This window comes from Pelobates fuscus, chromosome 9 (genome assembly GCF_036172605.1).
Source record: "Pelobates fuscus isolate aPelFus1 chromosome 9, aPelFus1.pri, whole genome shotgun sequence".
Classification (NCBI taxonomy): Eukaryota; Metazoa; Chordata; class Amphibia; order Anura; family Pelobatidae; genus Pelobates; species Pelobates fuscus.
In genome coordinates this window covers 19,936,708-19,957,489 of record NC_086325.1, presented here as the reverse complement: position 1 = coordinate 19,957,489, position 20,782 = coordinate 19,936,708, and the positions used below count along the sequence as shown (strand labels likewise).

Below are 20,782 nucleotides of genomic sequence, written 5' to 3'. Positions count from 1 at the left end.
GTAAGTAGCAAAATACAATTTTAGATCTGCCTCTGAAACACTTATAAATAGTAAAGATCTTGCAGACTGGCATTCAAGTGTATAATTTCCTGATGTACACTAGGCAGCAAATTAACTCTAGGTGTACAGAGTAAATTCCAGATAATGTGCCTGTTTTCAATGACAGCTTACAAAACGACTACAACAAAGAATCAGCAGACACCAAAATTAATCAGCAGACCATGAATTGATTGTGAGAACTGGACTATAAATAAACACAGCACGTCTGGCAGATATTTATTGCATGCGAATATAAACATTGCCATTAATTAAATTAGAGTACAAAACATAACACAGGTGTTGTCTCTGCATATTTCACCATCCGAGCATCTTGCAACCGTGTATCTAATTCAGTGACTCAGAATGAGAGAAAACCACAGACTGACCAAACATGTGAGAAAATGCAGCTTCAGGCTCTACGAGAGAAACTCAGTACTGCAAGCAAACTGGACTGTCAAAGAACTACACCTGTCATAAGACAGCTTCCACAGTATGAGATAACCATATACTTATCCGGAATCCAGAACACTGAGACAGTGTATGTGAGGGAGTGTGCCATGGGCATATCAGCAAATGTGTAGGAATCTGAATGCGGATAAGTAGAAGGTGTGATTGGCAAACGGTGGAGTTAGCACTGTGCACATACGCACCCACACACCCAGCTAGCTTGCCAAACCCATATGCTCAGATGCAGAGTGCTTAAGAAATTGTTCATGGTTGGAAGTTTTTTTTCAGTTTCTTTGTGTCGATTGTTACCAATGTGTTATTCTTGAGTTCCATTAGGAAAGTAATGTGTTTATTTATACAAAGGTTATCAAGATGGTACATAATATAGTAAGAACATGGTGGAATAACTGAATAGCATAGTGTCCATAATATAAGAGGGGAATGGTGAACCAGGAGGGAGCAGAAATCGATGTAAATGTGATGCAAACTCCTGGCTGGCCCTCTATAGTGACAATCAATGCTCGCCATTTATCACTTTGCCTGTTCTGCCATTCTGTTAAGTTCCTGAGATAGGGCTGTGACAGTCTCCAACACCCGATCTCTGTCCTCCTCCAAAAGACGTGCCCCACATCTCTGGAAAAAGCGATCAGGGTGCCAAGTCACCCGTTGTGCCCGCATATATCGCTTGTATAACTCTGTGTCAGAGGAGTCAGCACCTGCAGCTACCGCTTGTGCCATTTGATCTGCGGTTCCCCCTGGCACAGGCCATGGAATGTCAATGTAACCCAACAAACGGGCACCAGTCCTCTGATCTATTTTGCAGTTGCCAGCTCTGATTTCTCCCTTCCTGGTGCCAGCATATCTTTCTGAGTCACTTCCCTTGGCATTTCCTGGATCCTCTGCTTTGCCATCTCCTGTATTACTAGCTGTGCCTGCTGCCCCAAACACCTCTTGGCAGCGTTGCTGGTATCGCTCATTCTGTGCTTGCCGCAGCTCCCTTTCTTTTTGCTGCTGTCTCTCCAGATACTTCTGTTCTTGCATGTCCCGCTGTGTACCCTTTGATGTTGCCTGTTGGGATCTGAAGGAAGGCCGGCCTGTAGAGCCCTGGCCCTTTTTGGCTTTATACTCCCTGAAAATACGATCAGCCCAGGACTCGAAGGACTCCACATCTGGAGGTTGGTCTGAAAAGTCATCTAGAGAGAAAGAACATTATTTTTCACAGAATGACTAATCTTGATCATGGTGTTATTCATTATGATCCCAATGTGTCTCCAAAATCCTTAAATAGGTAAAAATAAATCTTTAAATATTGAAATTTGGATATTCCTTTAAAGCATTTCTGGGTCAGATTAGTTCCAAATGTACCAATACAAATTGAAGCAATTCAGTGTCTGCTGAAAAAAAGATCAGCTCAAAACTATCAGAAATTGGACATTATTACAGTTTTTACTCTATTCTAAAAAAAAAATTTCGTGAGATGTTTAATAACAAGCATAAATCACAAGGGAATGACACATTTTTATTAACCCTCACAGTTGCGCACAGTTGGTGTGAGTAAACTGGAATTATGCCATTACAACTCCCGCCCCATCCCCCAAGGAACCCACATTTACTATATGATTTTGGGTGCTGACCATGGGTGGATTTACAAAAACTGGGGTTACCCATGGCAATTACCACCTCACATCCAGCACAAGGATAATGGCATTTACACTTCTGAGTTATCATGGTCAATGCTGTCCACCCTGTGTGGCAATGATTGGGTGAGAATGCTTAGATAACCTGTCCCCAAGCAACCTCGCTCCAAGTCTCTCAGCCAATCATTGTTGTCCAAACAGAATAGAACTGGCTATGGTAACGTGGAAGTGTATATTTCACATTAGCATGGTCGTTTGAGAATGAGTGTATGGGCTACGGGTGCCATTGAGTACCCTGTTTAACTCAAACTTCTAAAAAAAAAATGTTTTTAAAAAAGTAAGATGGCACTCTAAGACTAAATTAGAAACAATTTCTGAGCTAATCAGACTGATAACCAGGCTCTCTCAAAGGTCATGTGCGCTAATTCAGAAGTGGGTTTGTAATATTCAACAATGGTGAATACCTATCAATACAATAGTACAATGGTCAGCATTTTGTATACGGTAAGTCCAATATGTGAATAACAAAGTAAGAAAAGAAATACCTTCATATTGTCCAAACGTCTCATCATATTCATCCATACATTCTGCCAGAAGCTTATTTCTCCACTCTAAAGATTCCACAGTTGTGGCTTGGTCACCAGGTGGCTTGCCACCACATGTACTGCGTTGGGAACTCAAGTCCTGTTTACAAAGAGTTATATTTCATTAATTCAGCTTTTTCCCCTCCATATTTTTCCCATTTTCTCTTCTTCTACCCAAGCAGTTTGTCTCTTTCCCTCAAAACATCCCATCTCTCCCACACTCTAATTTTATCATTCCCTAGGAGGTACAAGTTGTTAATATACCATGAGGTCCTCTACTCGTCGAAGGATCTGTCTGGGTGTCGTACCATGAAGATTTGGAGCATCTAGAGACTGAGGACATCGTTTGAGAATTGGGACCACCAAGTCTGTGTACACTGAGGAGACAGATAATACAATGACAATCTGTGAAGTCTACTTAAATCATGGCTATGTCAGCTGATAACCTAACATGCAGTTCTAGCACACACTATAGAAGGCCAGTGCTTGCCAACACCCACTGTGCTGCTGGGAGGTCATTTTGTACTTCCTGTGAGGTCGTAGGTCATGTGAATTGGATCTGATCCTTACTACAAAATAATTACCCGAATATAAACAAGCTACTTTGCGAATGAAATGCAAATGTCAAAACGGAGATAAAATAAGCCAAAATGTGACTATGGCTCAGTTGGAGAATTTTTACAGATTACCTAGTTTTGCCACGGTTTAAGCGAATGTTGGAGCCCCCCTTCTTACTATAGAGGGGTTCATAGACTCCTGAACTGGTGATGATGCCACAATTTAACCCAAAGCTTTGTGTGAAGGGTTTTTCTGCTGATATTATCAAGGTGAATCTCAGTATTCCTCTGTATGTGGCTGAATGGAGTGTGATTTAACCTGCTGCTAAAGACTTTGAAGCAATAATAATTGTCCATGCTTTCCTCATACCACACAAAGCACCAACGATGCAGAGCTTGATTTGGCACTCTTCCACATGCTCAAAAAGCTTACAGAATGAGCTAATTTCAAGGGCTGAAATGGATCCCATTTCACAGACCCTGCCTTTTTTGGGCATAGTGAATTTATGACTTGTGTGGTAATAATGAGGCTTAACCCACTGCAGCGGAGATGACATTTTTAGACTACAGGTTGAATTATATTACAGGTAATACATTAACGCTGGTAACTGAATATTAGTTCTCCAATTCACAATTGTGAATAAAATTGCCATTCATTTACCAGATATGCTTCATTATTATAACAGAATCTAGTATATTCTAGCCCAATACATTTATCTGAATAAACTTTAGTTTTACACATGGTGTGACTTACAATATCCATGCTTAACTGGAATTAAAAAAAACCCAGAACTTTTAGGGGGGAGGGGGGGGGGGAAGTATCATTGCTTAGAAAGCTACATATCTAGACACTGGACGAGTGGATTGGATTTATAAAGAGAGTTACTGGTACCATCTTTTTAATCTTAAAGAAAATCACAATAAAGGCAATGTCTTGTAACACAACCTTTGGCTTACCTGTCCACCCTCCTTTCTCTGCTGCCCTTGCTGCGACATGCAGAGCATTGTTGCCTGCTGCATCACATTTCATGGGATCAGCACCTTTGCGGAGCAAGAGAACAGCACATGCTTCACCCTGGATTGTACAGGCAGCATGCAGCAAGCTCTGTGCCCCTGGCAGAGGTTCATCTAGACGCAGGTGGCGGTGTCGACGCAGATATGACTTGAGACGGAGCACATTTCCTTGCTGAACATAGCGCAGAGCACGAAGTTCCCGACGGAAAGACATGAGATCTATAGAACATTGAATAACATTGTTTAGGATATATTGGGGAATATTATTCTAATATATCAGTACAGCAACATCCTGGCATCACTATTGGCTATGTAAGATACAATTTATTATAACAGACTATTTTTATTCTCTAACTTAATGTTACAAAACTCAATAAAATAAAATAGTAAATAGAGACTAATTTAGTAAAGTCCTAAACAAAAACAATAAATTCTAAAAGTCCCCAATATTTTATTCCCAGTCATTAATATACAATATCCTTTTGTGATCTCTTCTCACTTTGAGTATGAATGACATTATAATCAACCCCGGTCTCTCTCACTAACTACAAGTGACAGCATTCACTCACTCTCTCTGGAAATATGAGTGGCACATTATTAACTCCATTCTATTTTGTTAGCAGTGAGTCAAAGTATACTCATGCCATTTCCTTCTAACTGAGTATGAGTGACAATGTAACCAACCCTGACTTACTCACGGAGTATGAGTGACCGTGTATTTAACTTACTCACTGAGCTTGAGTAACAGTGTAACCAGTCCCTGCCTTACTCACTGAGAATGAGTGACCATGTATTCAACCCCCTGCCTTACTCACTGAGAATGAGTGGCCGTGTATTCAACCCCCTGCCTTACTCACTGAGAATGAGTGGCCGTGTATTTATCCCCCTTCCTTACTCACTGAGAATGAGTGGCCGTGTATTTATCCCCCTGCCTTACTAACTGAGAATGAGTGGCCGTGTATTTATCCCCCTACCTTATTCATTGAGCTTACTTACTCTCAAGCCGCTGCCTTACTCACTGAGTATGAGTGACAGTGTAACCAGCCCATACATCACTCTCTGAGTGTAAGTGACAGTGTAACCAGCCCCTGCCTCACTCTCTGAGTATGAGTGACAGTGTAACCATCCCCTGCCTTACTATGAGTAGGAGTGACAGTGTAACAATCCCCTGCCTTACTCTGAGTAGGAGTGACAGTGTAACCATCCCCTGCCTTACTCTGAGTAGGAGTGACAGTGTAACCATCCCCTGCCTTACTCTGAGTATGAGTGACAGTGTAACCAGTCCCTGCCTCACTCTCTGAGTATGAGTGACAGTGTAACCATCCCCTGCCTTACTCTGAGTATGAGTGACAGTGTAACCTTCCCCTGCCTTACTCTCTGAGTATGAGTGACAGTGTAACCATCCCCTGCCTTACTCTCTGAGTATGAGTGACAGTGTAACCAGTCCCTGCCTCACTCTCTGAGTATGAGTGACAGTGTAACCATCCCCTGCCTCACTCACTGAGTATGAGTGACAGTGTAACCAGCCCCTGCCTCACTCTCTGAGTATGAGTGGCAGTGTAACCAGCCCCTGTCTCACTCTCTGAGTATGAGTGACAGTGTAACCAGCCCCTGCCTCACTCACTGAGTATGAGTGAAAGTGTAACCAGCCCCTGCCTCACTCTCTGAGTATGAGTGACAGTGTAACCAGCCCCTGCCTTACTCTCTGAGTATGAGTGACAGTGTAACCAGCCCCTGCCTCACTCTCTGAGTATGAGTGACAGTGTAACCAGCCCCTGCCTCACTCTCTGAGTATGAGTGACAGTGTTACCGGCCCCTGCCTTACTCTCTGAGTATGAGTGACAGTGTAACCAGCCCCTGCCTCACTCACTGAGTATGAGTGACAGTGTAACCAGCCCCTGCCTCACTCTCTGAGTATGAGTGACAGTGTAACCAGCCCCTGCCTCACTCACTGAGTATGAGTGACAGTGTAACCAGCCCCTGCCTCACTCTCTGAGTATGAGTGATAGTGTAACGAGCCCCTGCCTCACTCACTGAGTATGAGTGACAGTGTAACCAGCCCCTGCCTCACTCTCTGAGTATGAGTGACAGTGTAACCAGCCCCTGCCTCACTCACTGAGTATGAGTGACAGTGTAACCATCCCCTGCCTCACTCACTGAGTATGAGTGACAGTGTAACCAGCCCCTGCCTCACTCACTGAGTATGAGTGACAGTGTAACCAGCCCCTGCCTCACTCTCTGAGTATGAGTGACAGTGTAACCAGCCCCTGCCTCACTCTCTGAGTATGAGTGACAGTGTAACCAGCCCCTGCCTCACTCACTGAGTATGAGTGACAGTGTAACCAGCCCCTGCCTCACTCTCTGAGTATGAGTGACAGTGTAACCAGCCCCTGCCTCACTCACTGAGTATGAGTGACAGTGTAACCAGCCCCTGCCTCACTCACTGAGTATATGAGTGACAGTGTAACCAGCCCCTGCCTCACTCTCTGAGTATGAGTGAAAGTGTAACCAGCCCCTGCCTCACTCTCTGAGTATGAGTGACAGTGTAACCAGCCCCTGCCTTACTCTCTGAGTATGAGTGACAGTGTAACCAGCCCCTGCCTCACTCACTGAGTATGAGTGACAGTGTAACCAGCCCCTGCCTGCCTCACTCACTGAGTATGAGTGACAGTGTAACCAGCCCCTGCCTCACTCTCTGAGTATGAGTGACAGTGTAACCAGCCCCTGCCTCACTCACTGAGTATGAGTGACAGTGTAACCAGCCCCTGCCTCACTCTCTGAGTATGAGTGACAGTGTAACCAGCCCCTGCCTCACTCACTGAGTATGAGTGACAGTGTAACCAGCCCCTGCCTCACTCACTGAGTATGAGTGACAGTGTAACCAGCCCCTGCCTCACTCACTGAGTATGAGTGACAGTGTAACCATCCCCTGCCTCACTCACTGAGTATGAGTGACAGTGTAACCAGCCCCTGCCTCACTCTCTGAGTATGAGTGACAGTGTAACCAGCCCCTGCCTCACTCACTGAGTATGAGTGACAGTGTAACCAGCCCCTGCCTCACTCACTGAGTATGAGTGACAGTGTAACCAGCCCCTGCCTCACTCACTGAGTATGAGTGACAGTGTAACCAGCCCCTGCCTCACTCTCTGAGTATGAGTGAAAGTGTAACCAGCCCCTGCCTCACTCTCTGAGTATGAGTGACAGTGTAACCAGCCCCTGCCTTACTCTCTGAGTATGAGTGACAGTGTAACCAGCCCCTGCCTCACTCACTGAGTATGAGTGACAGTGTAACCAGCCCCTGCCTCACTCACTGAGTATGAGTGACAGTGTAACCAGCCCCTGCCTCACTCTCTGAGTATGAGTGACAGTGTAACCAGCCCCTGCCTCACTCACTGAGTATGAGTGACAGTGTAACCAGCCCCTGCCTCACTCTCTGAGTATGAGTGATAGTGTAACGAGCCCCTGCCTCACTCACTGAGTATGAGTGACAGTGTAACCAGCCCCTGCCTCACTCACTGAGTATGAGTGAAAGTGTAACCAGCCCCTGCCTCACTCTCTGAGTATGAGTGACAGTGTAACCAGCCCCTGCCTTACTCTCTGAGTATGAGTGACAGTGTAACCAGCCCCTGTCTCACTCTCTGAGTATGAGTGACAGTGTAACCAGCCCCTGCCTCACTCACTGAGTATGAGTGACAGTGTAACCAGCCCCTGCCTCACTCTCTGAGTATGAGTGAAAGTGTAACCAGCCCCTGCCTCACTCTCTGAGTATGAGTGACAGTGTAACCAGCCCCTGCCTTACTCTCTGAGTATGAGTGACAGTGTAACCAGCCCCTGCCTCACTCACTGAGTATGAGTGACAGTGTAACCAGCCCCTGCCTCACTCACTGAGTATGAGTGACAGTGTAACCAGCCCCTGCCTCACTCTCTGAGTATGAGTGACAGTGTAACCAGCCCCTGCCTCACTCACTGAGTATGAGTGACAGTGTAACCAGCCCCTGCCTCACTCTCTGAGTATGAGTGACAGTGTAACCAGCCCCTGCTGATACCGGAGAAACTGACGGAAGCCAAGCACAGAGAGATGGACACAGGTTTCTTCAGGAAGGAAGAGATTCTTTATTGGATCACCGATCGGGACTCAGAGGGACTAGCGTCACCAAAATACAGCAAAGTCTGAGTACTGAATACATAGAGTACATTCCTTATATAGCACTGTAGCTCCTCCCACAATTAACTACACCCACACATACCCTTAACCTATTTAATGAATAGAGTCTAAACTCATCCATCCGGTCTAACCACGTGGCTCATCTGATACAAAGGAGAGGGACGCGTAATTCCAGTTCTTACATTCCTGCACCTGGTCAGTACAGTGATAACAGTATCTTAGCTACGTGTAATTAACTAACTGATACTACAAACACATATACATACATATGCCTTGTGGCAATCTTAGCCTGCTAAACTTGTATTTTACTGGAATTACATCACATTCCCCCCTTTGATGCCTCTGATATTTCACAATTACTTGAGGCATCACTTAACCTTGGTTTGCATATACCTCAGGTTACCATGAACCAGACCAGACTTATCTTATGATGTGAATCTTTTAACACTCATCTTCCTGCATTGGTTCTCCTTGATCTAGAGCCTTATACTTATATATCGCCATTATCTGTGCAGCAGCCTTCCTCTCTGCTATACTTCCTATCAGGCTTTGCACAGACCTAACTACTAAGGGTATAAGACACGGTAGGAGTAGACACAACAGTAAAATCAGTAGGACTCCACCTACCACTGCCTTAAGCCCTCCAAACCACTCATACCAGCTACCAAACCAACTACTTGGATTGTACCCTTTCCATACCTGAGTAGGCACATGCACTAGTTTAACCATATGGCTAGTAAGCTCAGCTATTGCTTGCCCTTCGTCATCTATTTGAAGACAGCAATTGCTCAGGTTAAACTTCCCACATACACCTCCCTCTACTGCCAAAAGGTAATCCAAGGCTAATCTATTTTGGTACACTGCTGTCCTCATCCTGGTATTATGCTTCGCTAGAAGATTGAGTGCTTGTGAGGTCTCATTAGTAATAATCTCAACCACCGCCTGTAATCTTATAATACGGTTGAGCATATAAATTGGGGTTCTATAACCAAAGGTACCATCTTCTGCCCACGTGGCTGGCCCATAATAATCTATGATACGCTGGGGAGGCCATTCATTATCTTCCCAGGTACCTATCTCTAGGGTCCCCTTTTCTTCCTATGATTCACATCATACACTTTAACACCTAAAGTCTCACCTGTTTCAATCGGTAACAAGAAGAAGGATGGTTTGAGCATACCCAACACACATGCCCCTTCCCAGTCCTGTGGCAACTCCGAATAGGCTTTCTTACCACAGATCCAGTACAAATTTGCTGGGGCTCTCCAGGTAGATGTGATGGATAAATCAAACCACACATCCTTTAAACTGGCATATCTAGCAAACGGGTTAGATGGTTCTGAGACATTTGAAGCCGACCACCAAGTTGTATTTTTAGTATCATCATCATAAGCTTTTTGCCCTAGACAAGTTAATTCTCCTACAGAAGTATTATACATTATTCCTTTCCTTGCTATGCAAACATAACCTATGATGGAGGTCTTTAATCTCCACTCAGATTTACCTCTAACACTCAAATGATAATCGGCTTGTGTAGATATTAGTTGGTCAACTGCCTCAGAACCGGACATTACCTCCTTTGCTTCCCAAGGCCATTGGTCTCCCATGTTAGTACCTCCACACACATAGCAGTTGGTAACATTAAGACTACCGGCAATACTTTCAGCTAGGTCAATGAACAGGTTTTTAGCGTTATGGGGGATCTTATTATCTATACTCATCTCTTCATAAAAGGAATGGTATACTTGATGAGTCTGGGAGGATACCGTATCAGTCTCTATTCCTATAAACAATAATGTCCCAGGATCTAAACCCGTCCCGTATATCTGAAACCCAAATAAATTTCCATACTTATCTAGGAACTTGTCGGGGTTATTAATAAGTATATGGACTGGGTTGCATTCCATAGACTTACAATAAGGGCTAGTCGGCAACTTAGTCACTATCATGTCTTTATCTACTGTCTGTCCCCAAGTCGCCCACCCCACACAAGACCAATATGGACAAAAGTTATAGTCTTTATTTGGGCATCTAGGACTCACATATTTATTTTTGCTACTGGGACAAATGTATTTATCATTAGACCCATACGTCCTCTCCCATCTAAGATCCCCACATACATTCCACGGCTTTCTACCACTTGATATCGCCTTACATGCATCAAATAGCAGAACACCCGAAGAATGTACGGATTCTAACACCGTCTTATTAATTAGGGTCCCCTGAGGATCTCCATTCCTGAGAGTCAACCAAATTGTACGAGGTTGATACTCTGGACTGAAGCACTTAGGTTCTCCTACTCCTAAATGGCACACACTATAGTCTATATTTAGGTATCTACATCTTGATACCTCTCCTTTACATTCGTATTGTGAATGCCAAATTAGGGTTTGGGAAATATGGTTACCTGTTCTCGTAGTCTTAATGCATACCTCACAGCTAGGAGTGTCGGTACCTCTACCTTCCTGAATATAAAAACACATGTAAATAAACACAATCAAAAGCACATCTTTCGCCGTCATCCTCAGTCTTCGTCCGTGCGATGGAACCTCAGCTTCCAGGATGTGAGGGCTGCAGGGAATGGAGTTCTGCTCGTCTTCACAGGTGTCCCTTCGAGACTTTCCTGGCTTATACACTATGTGTTGGTAAGCGGACAGGCTTTATTATGGCCTTCTCACTCACACCTGTAACAATAAAATTTGTAATCCACAATAATTCCTCGTTACTCCGACTGAGTAGTGCGTTTCAACCGGATCTTGCAGGGATTCTCTGGATCTGCTGTAATTTGCCAAGAATCGACTGCTGCTGGTTTAACCCTGGAGTGATGTATCCACGGAGTTACTTCGGCTACTTTTATCGCTGTAGGGGTAGACAAAAGAACAACATAAGGACCTCTCCACTTGGGCCCTAACGGTACATTATTCCACTCTTTAATCCACACTTGGTCTCCTGGATGATAACTATGAACAGGGGGATAAATATTCACAGGTAATCTATCTTGTACCCATTTCTGTACCTCCTCCATAGTCTTACCCAACTCTACAACCTGCTGCCGGGTAATTCCTTCTCCCAACTGACTCAAGTCCCCCCTTAAGTTACCAAGTACGGGAGGTGGTCGCCCATACATGATTTCAAAAGGAGAGAGGCCCATCCTTCTGGTAGGGGTACTGCGGATTCGCAATAAAGCTATGGGTAAGAGAACGTTCCACTTAAGTTGGGTTTCCTGACACATTTTAGCCAACTGGTTCTTTATAGTTCTATTCATTCTCTCTACCTTACCAGAACTCTGGGGTCTATATGCAGTATGAAGCCTCCACTTTATACCAAGCATATGAGTCAGTTGTTGTAGGCACTGATGAACAAAAGCTGGACCATTGTCCGATCCTATAGAACAGGGTAGTCCATATCGGGGTATTATTTCTCGTAGCAGGAATCTTACAACTTCTCCTGCTTTCTCTGTACGAGTAGGACATGCTTCTACCCAGCCTGAATAGGTGCACACAATTACCAACAGGTAACGATGTCCACCCGATTTAGGCATTACTGTAAAGTCTATTTGTAGATCGGACATGGGGAGTCCCCCCATAAACTGGACTCCTGGTGGCTTTACTGGTCCTTGTCTTGCATTATTCTTAGCACACGTTACACATCTGCGTACAATGGCCTGAGTCAAGTTGGACAATCTTGGTATGTAGAAATGTTTCCTGAGAGATTCTTCAGTACTGTCTCTCCCAGAATGTGTCCCGTTGTGATAATTTTGGACAATTTCTACCGCTAGTGATGCTGGTATGACTATTCTTCCATCTTCTAGCTGATACCACTTGTTCTCCAAATACTTTCCCGGTTCAGTCTTTAACCACTCCTCTTCTTGAGCTGTATAAACTGGAGTCCATTGGGACAGTGGAGTTGGTATAAGAGCAGCTATATGCCCCACATACTCCTGTCTTCCTGATTCAGCAGCACGCTTAGCTGCACTATCTGCCATCCGATTTCCCTTGGTTACATCACCATCTCCTCTCAGATGCGCTCGACAATGTATGATACCGACTTCTTTCGGCTCCCACACTGCTTCCAATAGTTGTAGGATTTCAGCTGCGTACTTGATTTCTTTGCCTTCTGAATTCAGTAGTCCTCTTTCTTTATACAAAGCTCCGTGGGCATGAGTGGTTAAAAACGCATACTTAGAGTCCGTATAGATATTTACTCTTAAACCTTCAGCCAATTGTAACGCTCGTGTTAGTGCTATTAATTCTGCCTTTTGTGCTGATGTTCCTTTCGCCAGTGGCCGAGCTTCTATCACCTTGTCTATTGTTGTCACTGCATATCCTGCATAGCGGATCCCTTCTTTCACATAACTACTGCCGTCGGTGTAATATTGAACATCGGGGTTCTGGATGGGAAAATCACGAAGATCTGGTCTACTTGAAAATACTTCATCCATTACTTCCAAACAATCATGTTGACTTTCAGTAGGTTGCGGCAAAAGGGTAGCTGGATTTAAGGTGTTTACAGTCTCTAAATGCACTCTTGGGTTTTCACACAACATTGCTTGATACTTGGTCATACGGCTGTTACTAAACCAATGATTTCCTTTGTAATCCAACAACGTCTGTACTGCATGTGGGACTCGTACATAAAGTTCTTGACCCAGAGTGAGTTTATCGGCTTCAGCTACTAGCAGGGCGGCTGCAGCTACGGCTCTTAGACAAGGTGGAAGTCCGCTGGCCACTGCATCCAGTTGCTTAGACATGTAGGCAACAGGTCTTTGCCATGATCCCAAGTACTGTGTCAATACTCCCACAGCCATTCTTCTTTGCTCGTGTACATATAAGTAGAATGGTCGTGTGTGATCAGGTAGACCTAATGCTGGGGCACTCATCAAAGCCTTCTTCACATCTTCAAATGCCGTTTGCTGTTCTTGGGTCCATAAGAAGGGGTCGTGCTCTGTACCTTTGATGGCTGCGTACAGAGGTTTTGCCAGTATCGCATAGCTGGGAATCCATATCCTACAGAAGCCTGCTGCCCCCAAGAATTCTCGCACTTGTCTTCTATTCTTGGGTATTGGTATTTGGCAGACAGCTTCTTTTCTCTCTGGCCCCATAATCCTTTGACCTTCAGAGATATGGAATCCCAGATACTTGACAGTTGGCAAACACAACTGAGCCTTCTTCCTGGACACCTTGTATCCTGCCTTCCAGAGAATATGTAGTAGATCGTGCGTTGCTTGCTGACATTTTTCTTTTGTAACTGCTGCTATCAACAAGTCATCTACATATTGTAACAATACACATTCTCCTGGGATAGACTCGAAATCCAGTAGATCTTGACTTAGAGCTGAACCAAATAGGGTAGGTGAATTTTTAAACCCTTGGGGCAGTCTTGTCCAAGTCATTTGGCGTTTTGAGCCCGTTACAGCGTTCTCCCATTGGAAAGCGAAAATACATTGGCTTTCTGCGGCAATTCGGAGGCAAAAGAAGGCATCTTTGAGATCTAAGACTGTGAAGTAAGTAGCCCCGCCCGGAATTAAAGCAAGCAGGTTATATGGATTGGGTACAACTGGATGTATGCTAACAACCGCATCATTGACTGCTCTTAAGTCCTGTACAGGTCGATACTCATCTGTACCGGGCTTTTGAACAGGCAGCAATGGGGTGTTCCAGGGGGAAGTACAGAATTTTAGGATACCATACCGTATGAACTTATCCAGATAGGATTGGATGTTCTTCTTAGCCTTCTGCGGAATGTGATATTGTCTTAGGCTCACTGGATAAACCCCATGTTTCAGTTCAATTTTTATTGGTGGAATATTGCGGGCCAGTCCTGGTGGGTTGTTCTCTGCCCAAACTCCTGGTATGTTAAACAATGTCTCATCACTCCTAGGGTTTTGGCTAGTCAACACTGTATAAAGTCGCCACTCTTCTTCCTTTGGTACGGATAAAGTCATAATACCTGAAGGTCCATTAAACTTTAAAGATGTTGTTCCATTTGGTAGGAACGTAATCTGCGCTTGTAATTTTGATAGCATATCACGTCCCAGCAATTGGACTGGACATTCAGGCATATAAAGGAATTGGTGTTTTACTACGTGGCCTCCCAATGTACAGAGTCGACTTTTAAGAACCGGTTTTTCAGCACTTCTTCCAGTTGCTCCTATCACAGTAATAGTCCTTCCAGATGGAGGAGCAACTAGATTAGTCACCACTGAATGTTCAGCACCAGTGTCGATCATGAACGCACTCCTTTTCCCCCCTATTGATACATCGACCATAGGCTCCGCTCGACCAAGGGGGATGGAGCCCGGTCGGTATCAATAGTCCTCCATGACCGTGTCAGCCAATCCTACAAAGTCCCTACCTTCTCTATCGCGGGACCTTTGCGCTGCTGGAATATACCTGTCTTCCCTAACACTTCCTCTGTTCCCATTACTCCCTCTATAACCATTACTCCCTCCGGGGCCTCCTCTACCTCTCGCTCTACCTCTAAAGTTTCCGTAGCCTGCCCTGGGTTGGTCTCTCTCGTACTGCTCTCTTTGCGGACATTCGTTCCTCCAATGCCCTTCTTCCTTGCAATACGCGCATTGATCCCTACTCAAAGGCTCCCTATTCCATCTACTATCGCCTCTATCTGGGCCCCGTTTATCTACGCCTGCGATTGCTACCGCTAGCATATCAGCCTTTCTACGCATCTTGCGCTCCTCCTCTTTCTTGCTTTCTGTTTCCCTATTCATATACACCTTATTTGCTACCTCCATTAGTTGGGTGATTGACATACCTGCAAACCCTTCTAGCTTTTGTAGCTTGCGCTTAATATCTCCGTAAGCTTGGCTGACAAAGGCGGAGTTCACCATTCGGGAATTGTCTGCGTCTTCCGGATTAAAGGGGGTGTACAAGCGGTACGCCTCCAATAATCGGTCATAAAAGACACTGGGCGCTTCATCGCTTTTCTGAATCACCTCAACTGTCTTTGACATATTAATAGCCTTCTTTCCTCCGGCTTTCATGCCAGCAATTATAGCGTCTCTATAGGCTCTGAGTTGAACCATATCAGCACCATTTACGTTCCAATCGGGATCGGTGTTGGGATAGTGTGTCGCGGCCCATGCTGCTGGATTGGCTTGGTTCAAAGCACGGGCTCTATCCTCTAATGCTTTAATGGCTGCTTGATTTATTCTTGTCCTTTCCTCATTGTTAAATAAAGTCATTAGTAACTGCTGGCAATCAGCCCATGTCGGATTATGCGTCTGTACTATTGAGGTGAACAGATCAGTCATAGCTTGTGGTTTCTCAGTATACGAGTAATTATGGGTCTTCCAGTTTAAAAGATCGGTTGTGGTAAATGGGACATATACGAAGACTGGGTCAGCGTGTGCCATTTGACCTGCGGCATCGATATAAGCTGACCCGGGATTCAGACGAAGAGGCATCTGATAGTGCTTTAATTGTTGGGCACCAGTCAACTGTCGGGTTTGGATGGGGCTACGTAGAGAGGCGTCAGTCATGGGTTCCGGTCGGGGAGAGATAGGGTATGGGGATGTGGGAGGTCGGTTTTGGGAAAAGGTCGTAAATAAAACACTTCGAGCCGAGCTAGATGAAGCTTGACCGGAAGTCTGAAGTGGCGCCAAATCAGGATATTCGTTTCTAATGGGGGTGGATTCTGGTTCCGGAAGGGGAGATTTAGTACGAGGGGGGGTGGATCCTGTACTGGAGGAGGAAGCGGAAGTGGATGAGGGTAATGAGGGGAGGGGTGCAGGACTTCCTGCGTTTGCGTCACTTCTTCTTAACGGAAAGTAAGGGGGCGGCAAAGGGATCTCGGACTCAGGGGGCGTGTCCAAAATGGGCCTAACACCGGTCCTAGTGGACGAACAAGTCCTAGCTACCATGAGGCGACACTGCTCCTCGTGGCATGTCTGGAGCCATTTTGGCGAGTCATTTACGGCCTGTCTCCAACAGTCAATATAAGGAAACTGGCCGTAAAGTTCAGGCCTACCCGATACAGCCACGTGTAAGCGCTGTACCAGAGTTGGATCCAAACTGCCACGTGGCGGCCATGCCGCAACCAAAGTAGGCCACTCCCTAGTACACAAAGTGACCAAACGTACAGGAGACATCTTTACCCCAAAATCACAAACTTTGAATCCCTTTTTAAAATTCTTCACCATACAACCTAAGGGATCCGGAATCGTTGACTGCGACGCACCCATACTTAACAATGGAACGTCGTCGACAACGAATACTATACACGCGTACTATTCAACAGTCACACCCGTTTCCTCTGGCAACAGCACCACGTGGTACGGTTACCAAGTGAAACGTACACAATAACAATAAACACTCAGGGAATTCCCGTACACACACAGCTGTTACACCAGTCACTATATAATCAATATTATGCCCTTTGGCGTAACTATACAGTCACCCACGCTATAATTCTCTATATACGAATTACCCGTCTATAACACACCCCAGTAACATCGTCTTTTACAAATAGCGGTTACAGTACGGTTAGCATAGGTCAAAGCACAAGTTAAGGTCACAATACAATTATTAGTGGTTATGGTGTTAAACATGCAATGGACGACAATGATTAGTACTTATTATATAATGTCAGTAAATATACAGGGTTATGGTACCGTGCACTATAATACAGCAACACACTATTAACACTCTCGCTAGACGGCTGAGCTCGCGCTATCTAACAAGATATACACTTTACTAAAACAATCGTTAACACATTTACAATTCCCAACTAAACTATTGGCCAGTACCTTGAATGGACTACCTAAAACTATATACACCCGTTTTGGTTAGCCACACTGCCCAATCACCACATATATAGCGAGCTAGAGAACCGAATTTACACAGGCGCCTCTTAGTCGCACTATCAAAAGTCTAGTGGGTTCCAAATTTACACGCCTTCCCACTTAGCCCAGATAGGATGAGAACTAGCGAACCGAATTTACACAGGCGCCGCTTAGTCTCCCGGTCCCTCCGACCTAGCGAACGTAATATACACCCTAGAACGCTAGTCTAGACAAGACACCGGTGTCCGGCTAGGGCTATTTACACCAGGACCCCGCCTGACTAACCAAATCAAACGGTCTGACTAAAGAGCGTTCGATCGAGCGGTGCGCCTTCGCTCCTTCCCTCCGACAGAGGGGGCAGATACACAGATTCAAAACCCCTTTGGGCCTACCGCACAATCGGTATACCCCTAGTGGGTCCTGCCGTCTAAAACAGCAGTTGTCTTACCTCCTCGTTCCTGAACCTGAGTTCACACTCATCGACGGGGACACCCCAGCACTTCTCACGTAGAGGCCGATGATCTCCTGGACAACAGACCAGTGGCGCCGAGACGAAGGGAGGTCCACGCAGAAGTTCAGGGGTGCAGCCGTAGAGAACGTGGGCAAAGATAGACCGTCTCACGCCTCTGCCTCTCAGCTACCGTTGAACGATGAGCTTCCCGGCCAATGCACCAAATGATACCGGAGAAACTGACGGAAGCCAAGCACAGAGAGATGGACACAGGTTTCTTCAGGAAGGAAGAGATTCTTTATTGGATCACCGATCGGGACTCAGAGGGACTAGCGTCACCAAAATACAGCAAAGTCTGAGTACTGAATACATAGAGTACATTCCTTATATAGCACTGTAGCTCCTCCCACAATTAACTACACCCACACATACCCTTAACCTATTTAATGAATAGAGTCTAAACTCATCCATCCGGTCTAACCACGTGGCTCATCTGATACAAAGGAGAGGGACGCGTAATTCCAGTTCTTACATTCCTGCACCTGGTCAGTACAGTGATAACAGTATCTTAGCTACGTGTAATTAACTAACTGATACTACAAACACATATACATACATATGCCTTGTGGCAATCTTAGCCTGCTAAACTTGTATTTTACTGGAATTACATCACACTGCCTCACTCACTGAGTATGAGTGACAGTGTAACCAGCCCCTGCCTCACTCACTGAGTATGAGTGACAGTGTAACCATCCCCTGCCTCACTCACTGAGTATGAGTGACAGTGTAACCAACCCCTGCCTCACTCTCTGAGTATGAGTGAAAGTGTAACCAGCCCCTGCCTCACTCTCTGAGTATGAGTGACAGTGTAACCAGCCCCTGCCTTACTCTCTGAGTATGAGTGACAGTGTAACCAGCCCCTGCCTCACTCACTGAGTATGAGTGACAGTGTAACCAGCCCCTGCCTCACTCTCTGAGTATGAGTGACAGTGTAACCAGCCCCTGCCTCACTCACTGAGTATGAGTGACAGTGTAACCAGCCCCTGCCTCACTCTCTGAGTATGAGTGATAGTGTAACGAGCCCCTGCCTCACTCACTGAGTATGAGTGACAGTGTAACCAGCCCCTGCCTCACTCTCTGAGTATGAGTGATATTGTTTCCAGCACTCACCTTCCAGTTGCCAGTCGCTGTCCGGAACTATAAGCTGCAGTATGTGTGTTCCGGGGAGCAGTGATTGCAGGACACACCGGAAGTGCAGTTTCTTGTCCGTTTGTTTAACACTTTCCCCGGAAACACATCCTGCTGTCGTCACGCTGTATTAGACACACCCCTGTCTTTATAGTGAGAGAGAGACCCCCTAGACTAGAGTAATGTTATAGTGAGAGAGAGACCCCCAGGGTAATGTTATAGTGAGAGACCCCTAGACTAGAGTAATGTTAGACTGCTAGATATACATTGATAGATATAGAGAAAAACCCCTAGAGTAATGTTAGACTGCTAGATATGACACACTAGATTTAATGCATGAATAGATATAGAGAGACCCCCAGGGTAATGTTAGACTGCTAGTGAGAGACCCCCTGGGGTAATATTATAGTGAGAGAGAGACCCCCTAGACTAATGTTATAGTGAGAGAGAGACCCCTTTGGGGTAATGTTATAGTGAGAGACCCCTAGGGTAATGTTATAGTGAGAGAGAGACCTCTAGCCTAGGGTAATGTTATAGTCAGAGACCCCTAGTGTAATGTTATAGTGAGAGAGAGACCCCTAGGGTAATGTTATAGTGAGAGAGAGACCTCTAGCCTAGGGTAATGTTATAGTGAGAGAGAGACCCCTAGCCTAGAGAAATGTTATAGTGAGAGAGAGACCCCTAGCCTAGAGAAATGTTATAGTGAGAGAGAGACCCCTAGCCTAGAGAAATGTTATAGTGAGAAAGAGACCCTAGCCTAGAGTAATGTTATAGTGAGAGAGAGAGAGACCCCTAGACTAGAGTAATGTTATAGTGAGAGACTCCTAGACTAGAGTAATGTTAGACTGATAGATGTGATACATTAATAGATATTATAGTGAGAGACCCCTAGGGTAATGTTATAGTGAGAGAGACACCCTCTGGGGTAATGTTATAGTGAGAGATCCCTGGAGTAATGTTATAGTGAGAGATCCCTGGAGTAATGTTGGACTGATATCTGTGATACATTAATAGATGTTATAGTGAGAGACCCCTAGGGTAATGTTATAGTGAGAGAGAGACCCCCTGGGGTAATGTTATAGTGAGAGAGAGACCCCCTAGACTAATGTTATAGTGAGAGAGAGACCCCTTTGGGGTAATGTTATAGTGAGAGACCCCTAGGGTAATGTTATAGTGAGAGAGAGACCTCTAGCCTAGGGTATTGTTATAGTCAGAGACCCCTAGGGTAATGTTATAGTGAGAGAGAGACCTCTAGCCTAGAGTAATGTTTTAGTCAGAGACCCCTAGTGATACCGGAGAAACTGACGGAAGCCAAGCACAGAGAGATGGACACAGGTTTCTTCAGGAAGGAAGAGATTCTTTATTCGGTTCACCGATCGGGACTCAGAGGGACTAATGTCACCAAAATACAGCAAGTTCTGAGCCCCGGACAATAGTGCAGGCTCCCTATATAGGCACATAACTCCTCCCATATTAAGCTCCACCCGCACATTCTCTTGACCAATCAATACAAATAAGAATTAACTTCCTGCTTGACCGCATGGCTTGTCCAGCACAATGGAGGAGGGGAAGTGTTTTCAGTTTCTACATTCCTGCATTTGCTCAGTACAGTGATGACAGTATCTTAGCTACGTGTCACTAACTAACTGATACTACAAACACATGTACATACATATGCCTTGTGGCAATCTTAGCCTGCTAAATTTATTTTTACCGAGATTCCACCACATTCCCCCCTTTGATGCCTCTTGATATTTCACAATTACTTGAGGCATCACTTAACCTTGGTTTGCATACACCTCAGGTTACCATGAATCAGAACAGACCTCGTAAGCATCTTAGTATCATTACAAATTCCTTCAGCACTCCTCATTCTGAATATATTCTCTCTGGGCTAAGG

General features: G+C 45.1%; 1 protein-coding gene across 1 annotated transcript; it reads right to left on the bottom strand.

Moving 5' to 3' along the window:
• Nucleotides 1–264: 264 nt before the first annotated feature.
• On the bottom strand, nt 265–18,951 carry NFKBIL1 (NFKB inhibitor like 1). Its single transcript, XM_063433260.1, has 5 exons — nt 18,865–18,951; nt 4,222–4,497; nt 2,972–3,084; nt 2,669–2,807; nt 265–1,679 (listed from the first exon to the last, which is right to left on the bottom strand). The coding sequence occupies exons 2-5, from the start codon at nt 4,490–4,492 to the stop codon at nt 1,018–1,020; spliced, it is 1,185 nt and encodes a 394-aa protein (XP_063289330.1). The 5' UTR covers nt 4,493–4,497; nt 18,865–18,951; the 3' UTR covers nt 265–1,017.
• Between the last annotated feature and the right edge of the window lie 1,831 nt (nt 18,952–20,782).

What these genes read in the sequence shown, in the direction of transcription:
- NFKBIL1 (XM_063433260.1), bottom strand. Translation starts at nt 4,492, where the DNA reads ATGTCTTTCCGTCGGGAACTTCGTGCTCTGCGCTATGTTCAGCAAGGA. An exon ending in AGAGAAAGGAGGGTGGACAG is followed by an intron (nt 3,085 to 4,221) that starts GTAAGCCAAAGG and finishes CTGTCTCCTCAG; the next exon opens with TGTACACAGACTTGGTGGTC. An exon ending in GACGAGTAGAGGACCTCATG is followed by an intron (nt 2,808 to 2,971) that starts GTATATTAACAA and finishes CTTTGTAAACAG; the next exon opens with GACTTGAGTTCCCAACGCAG.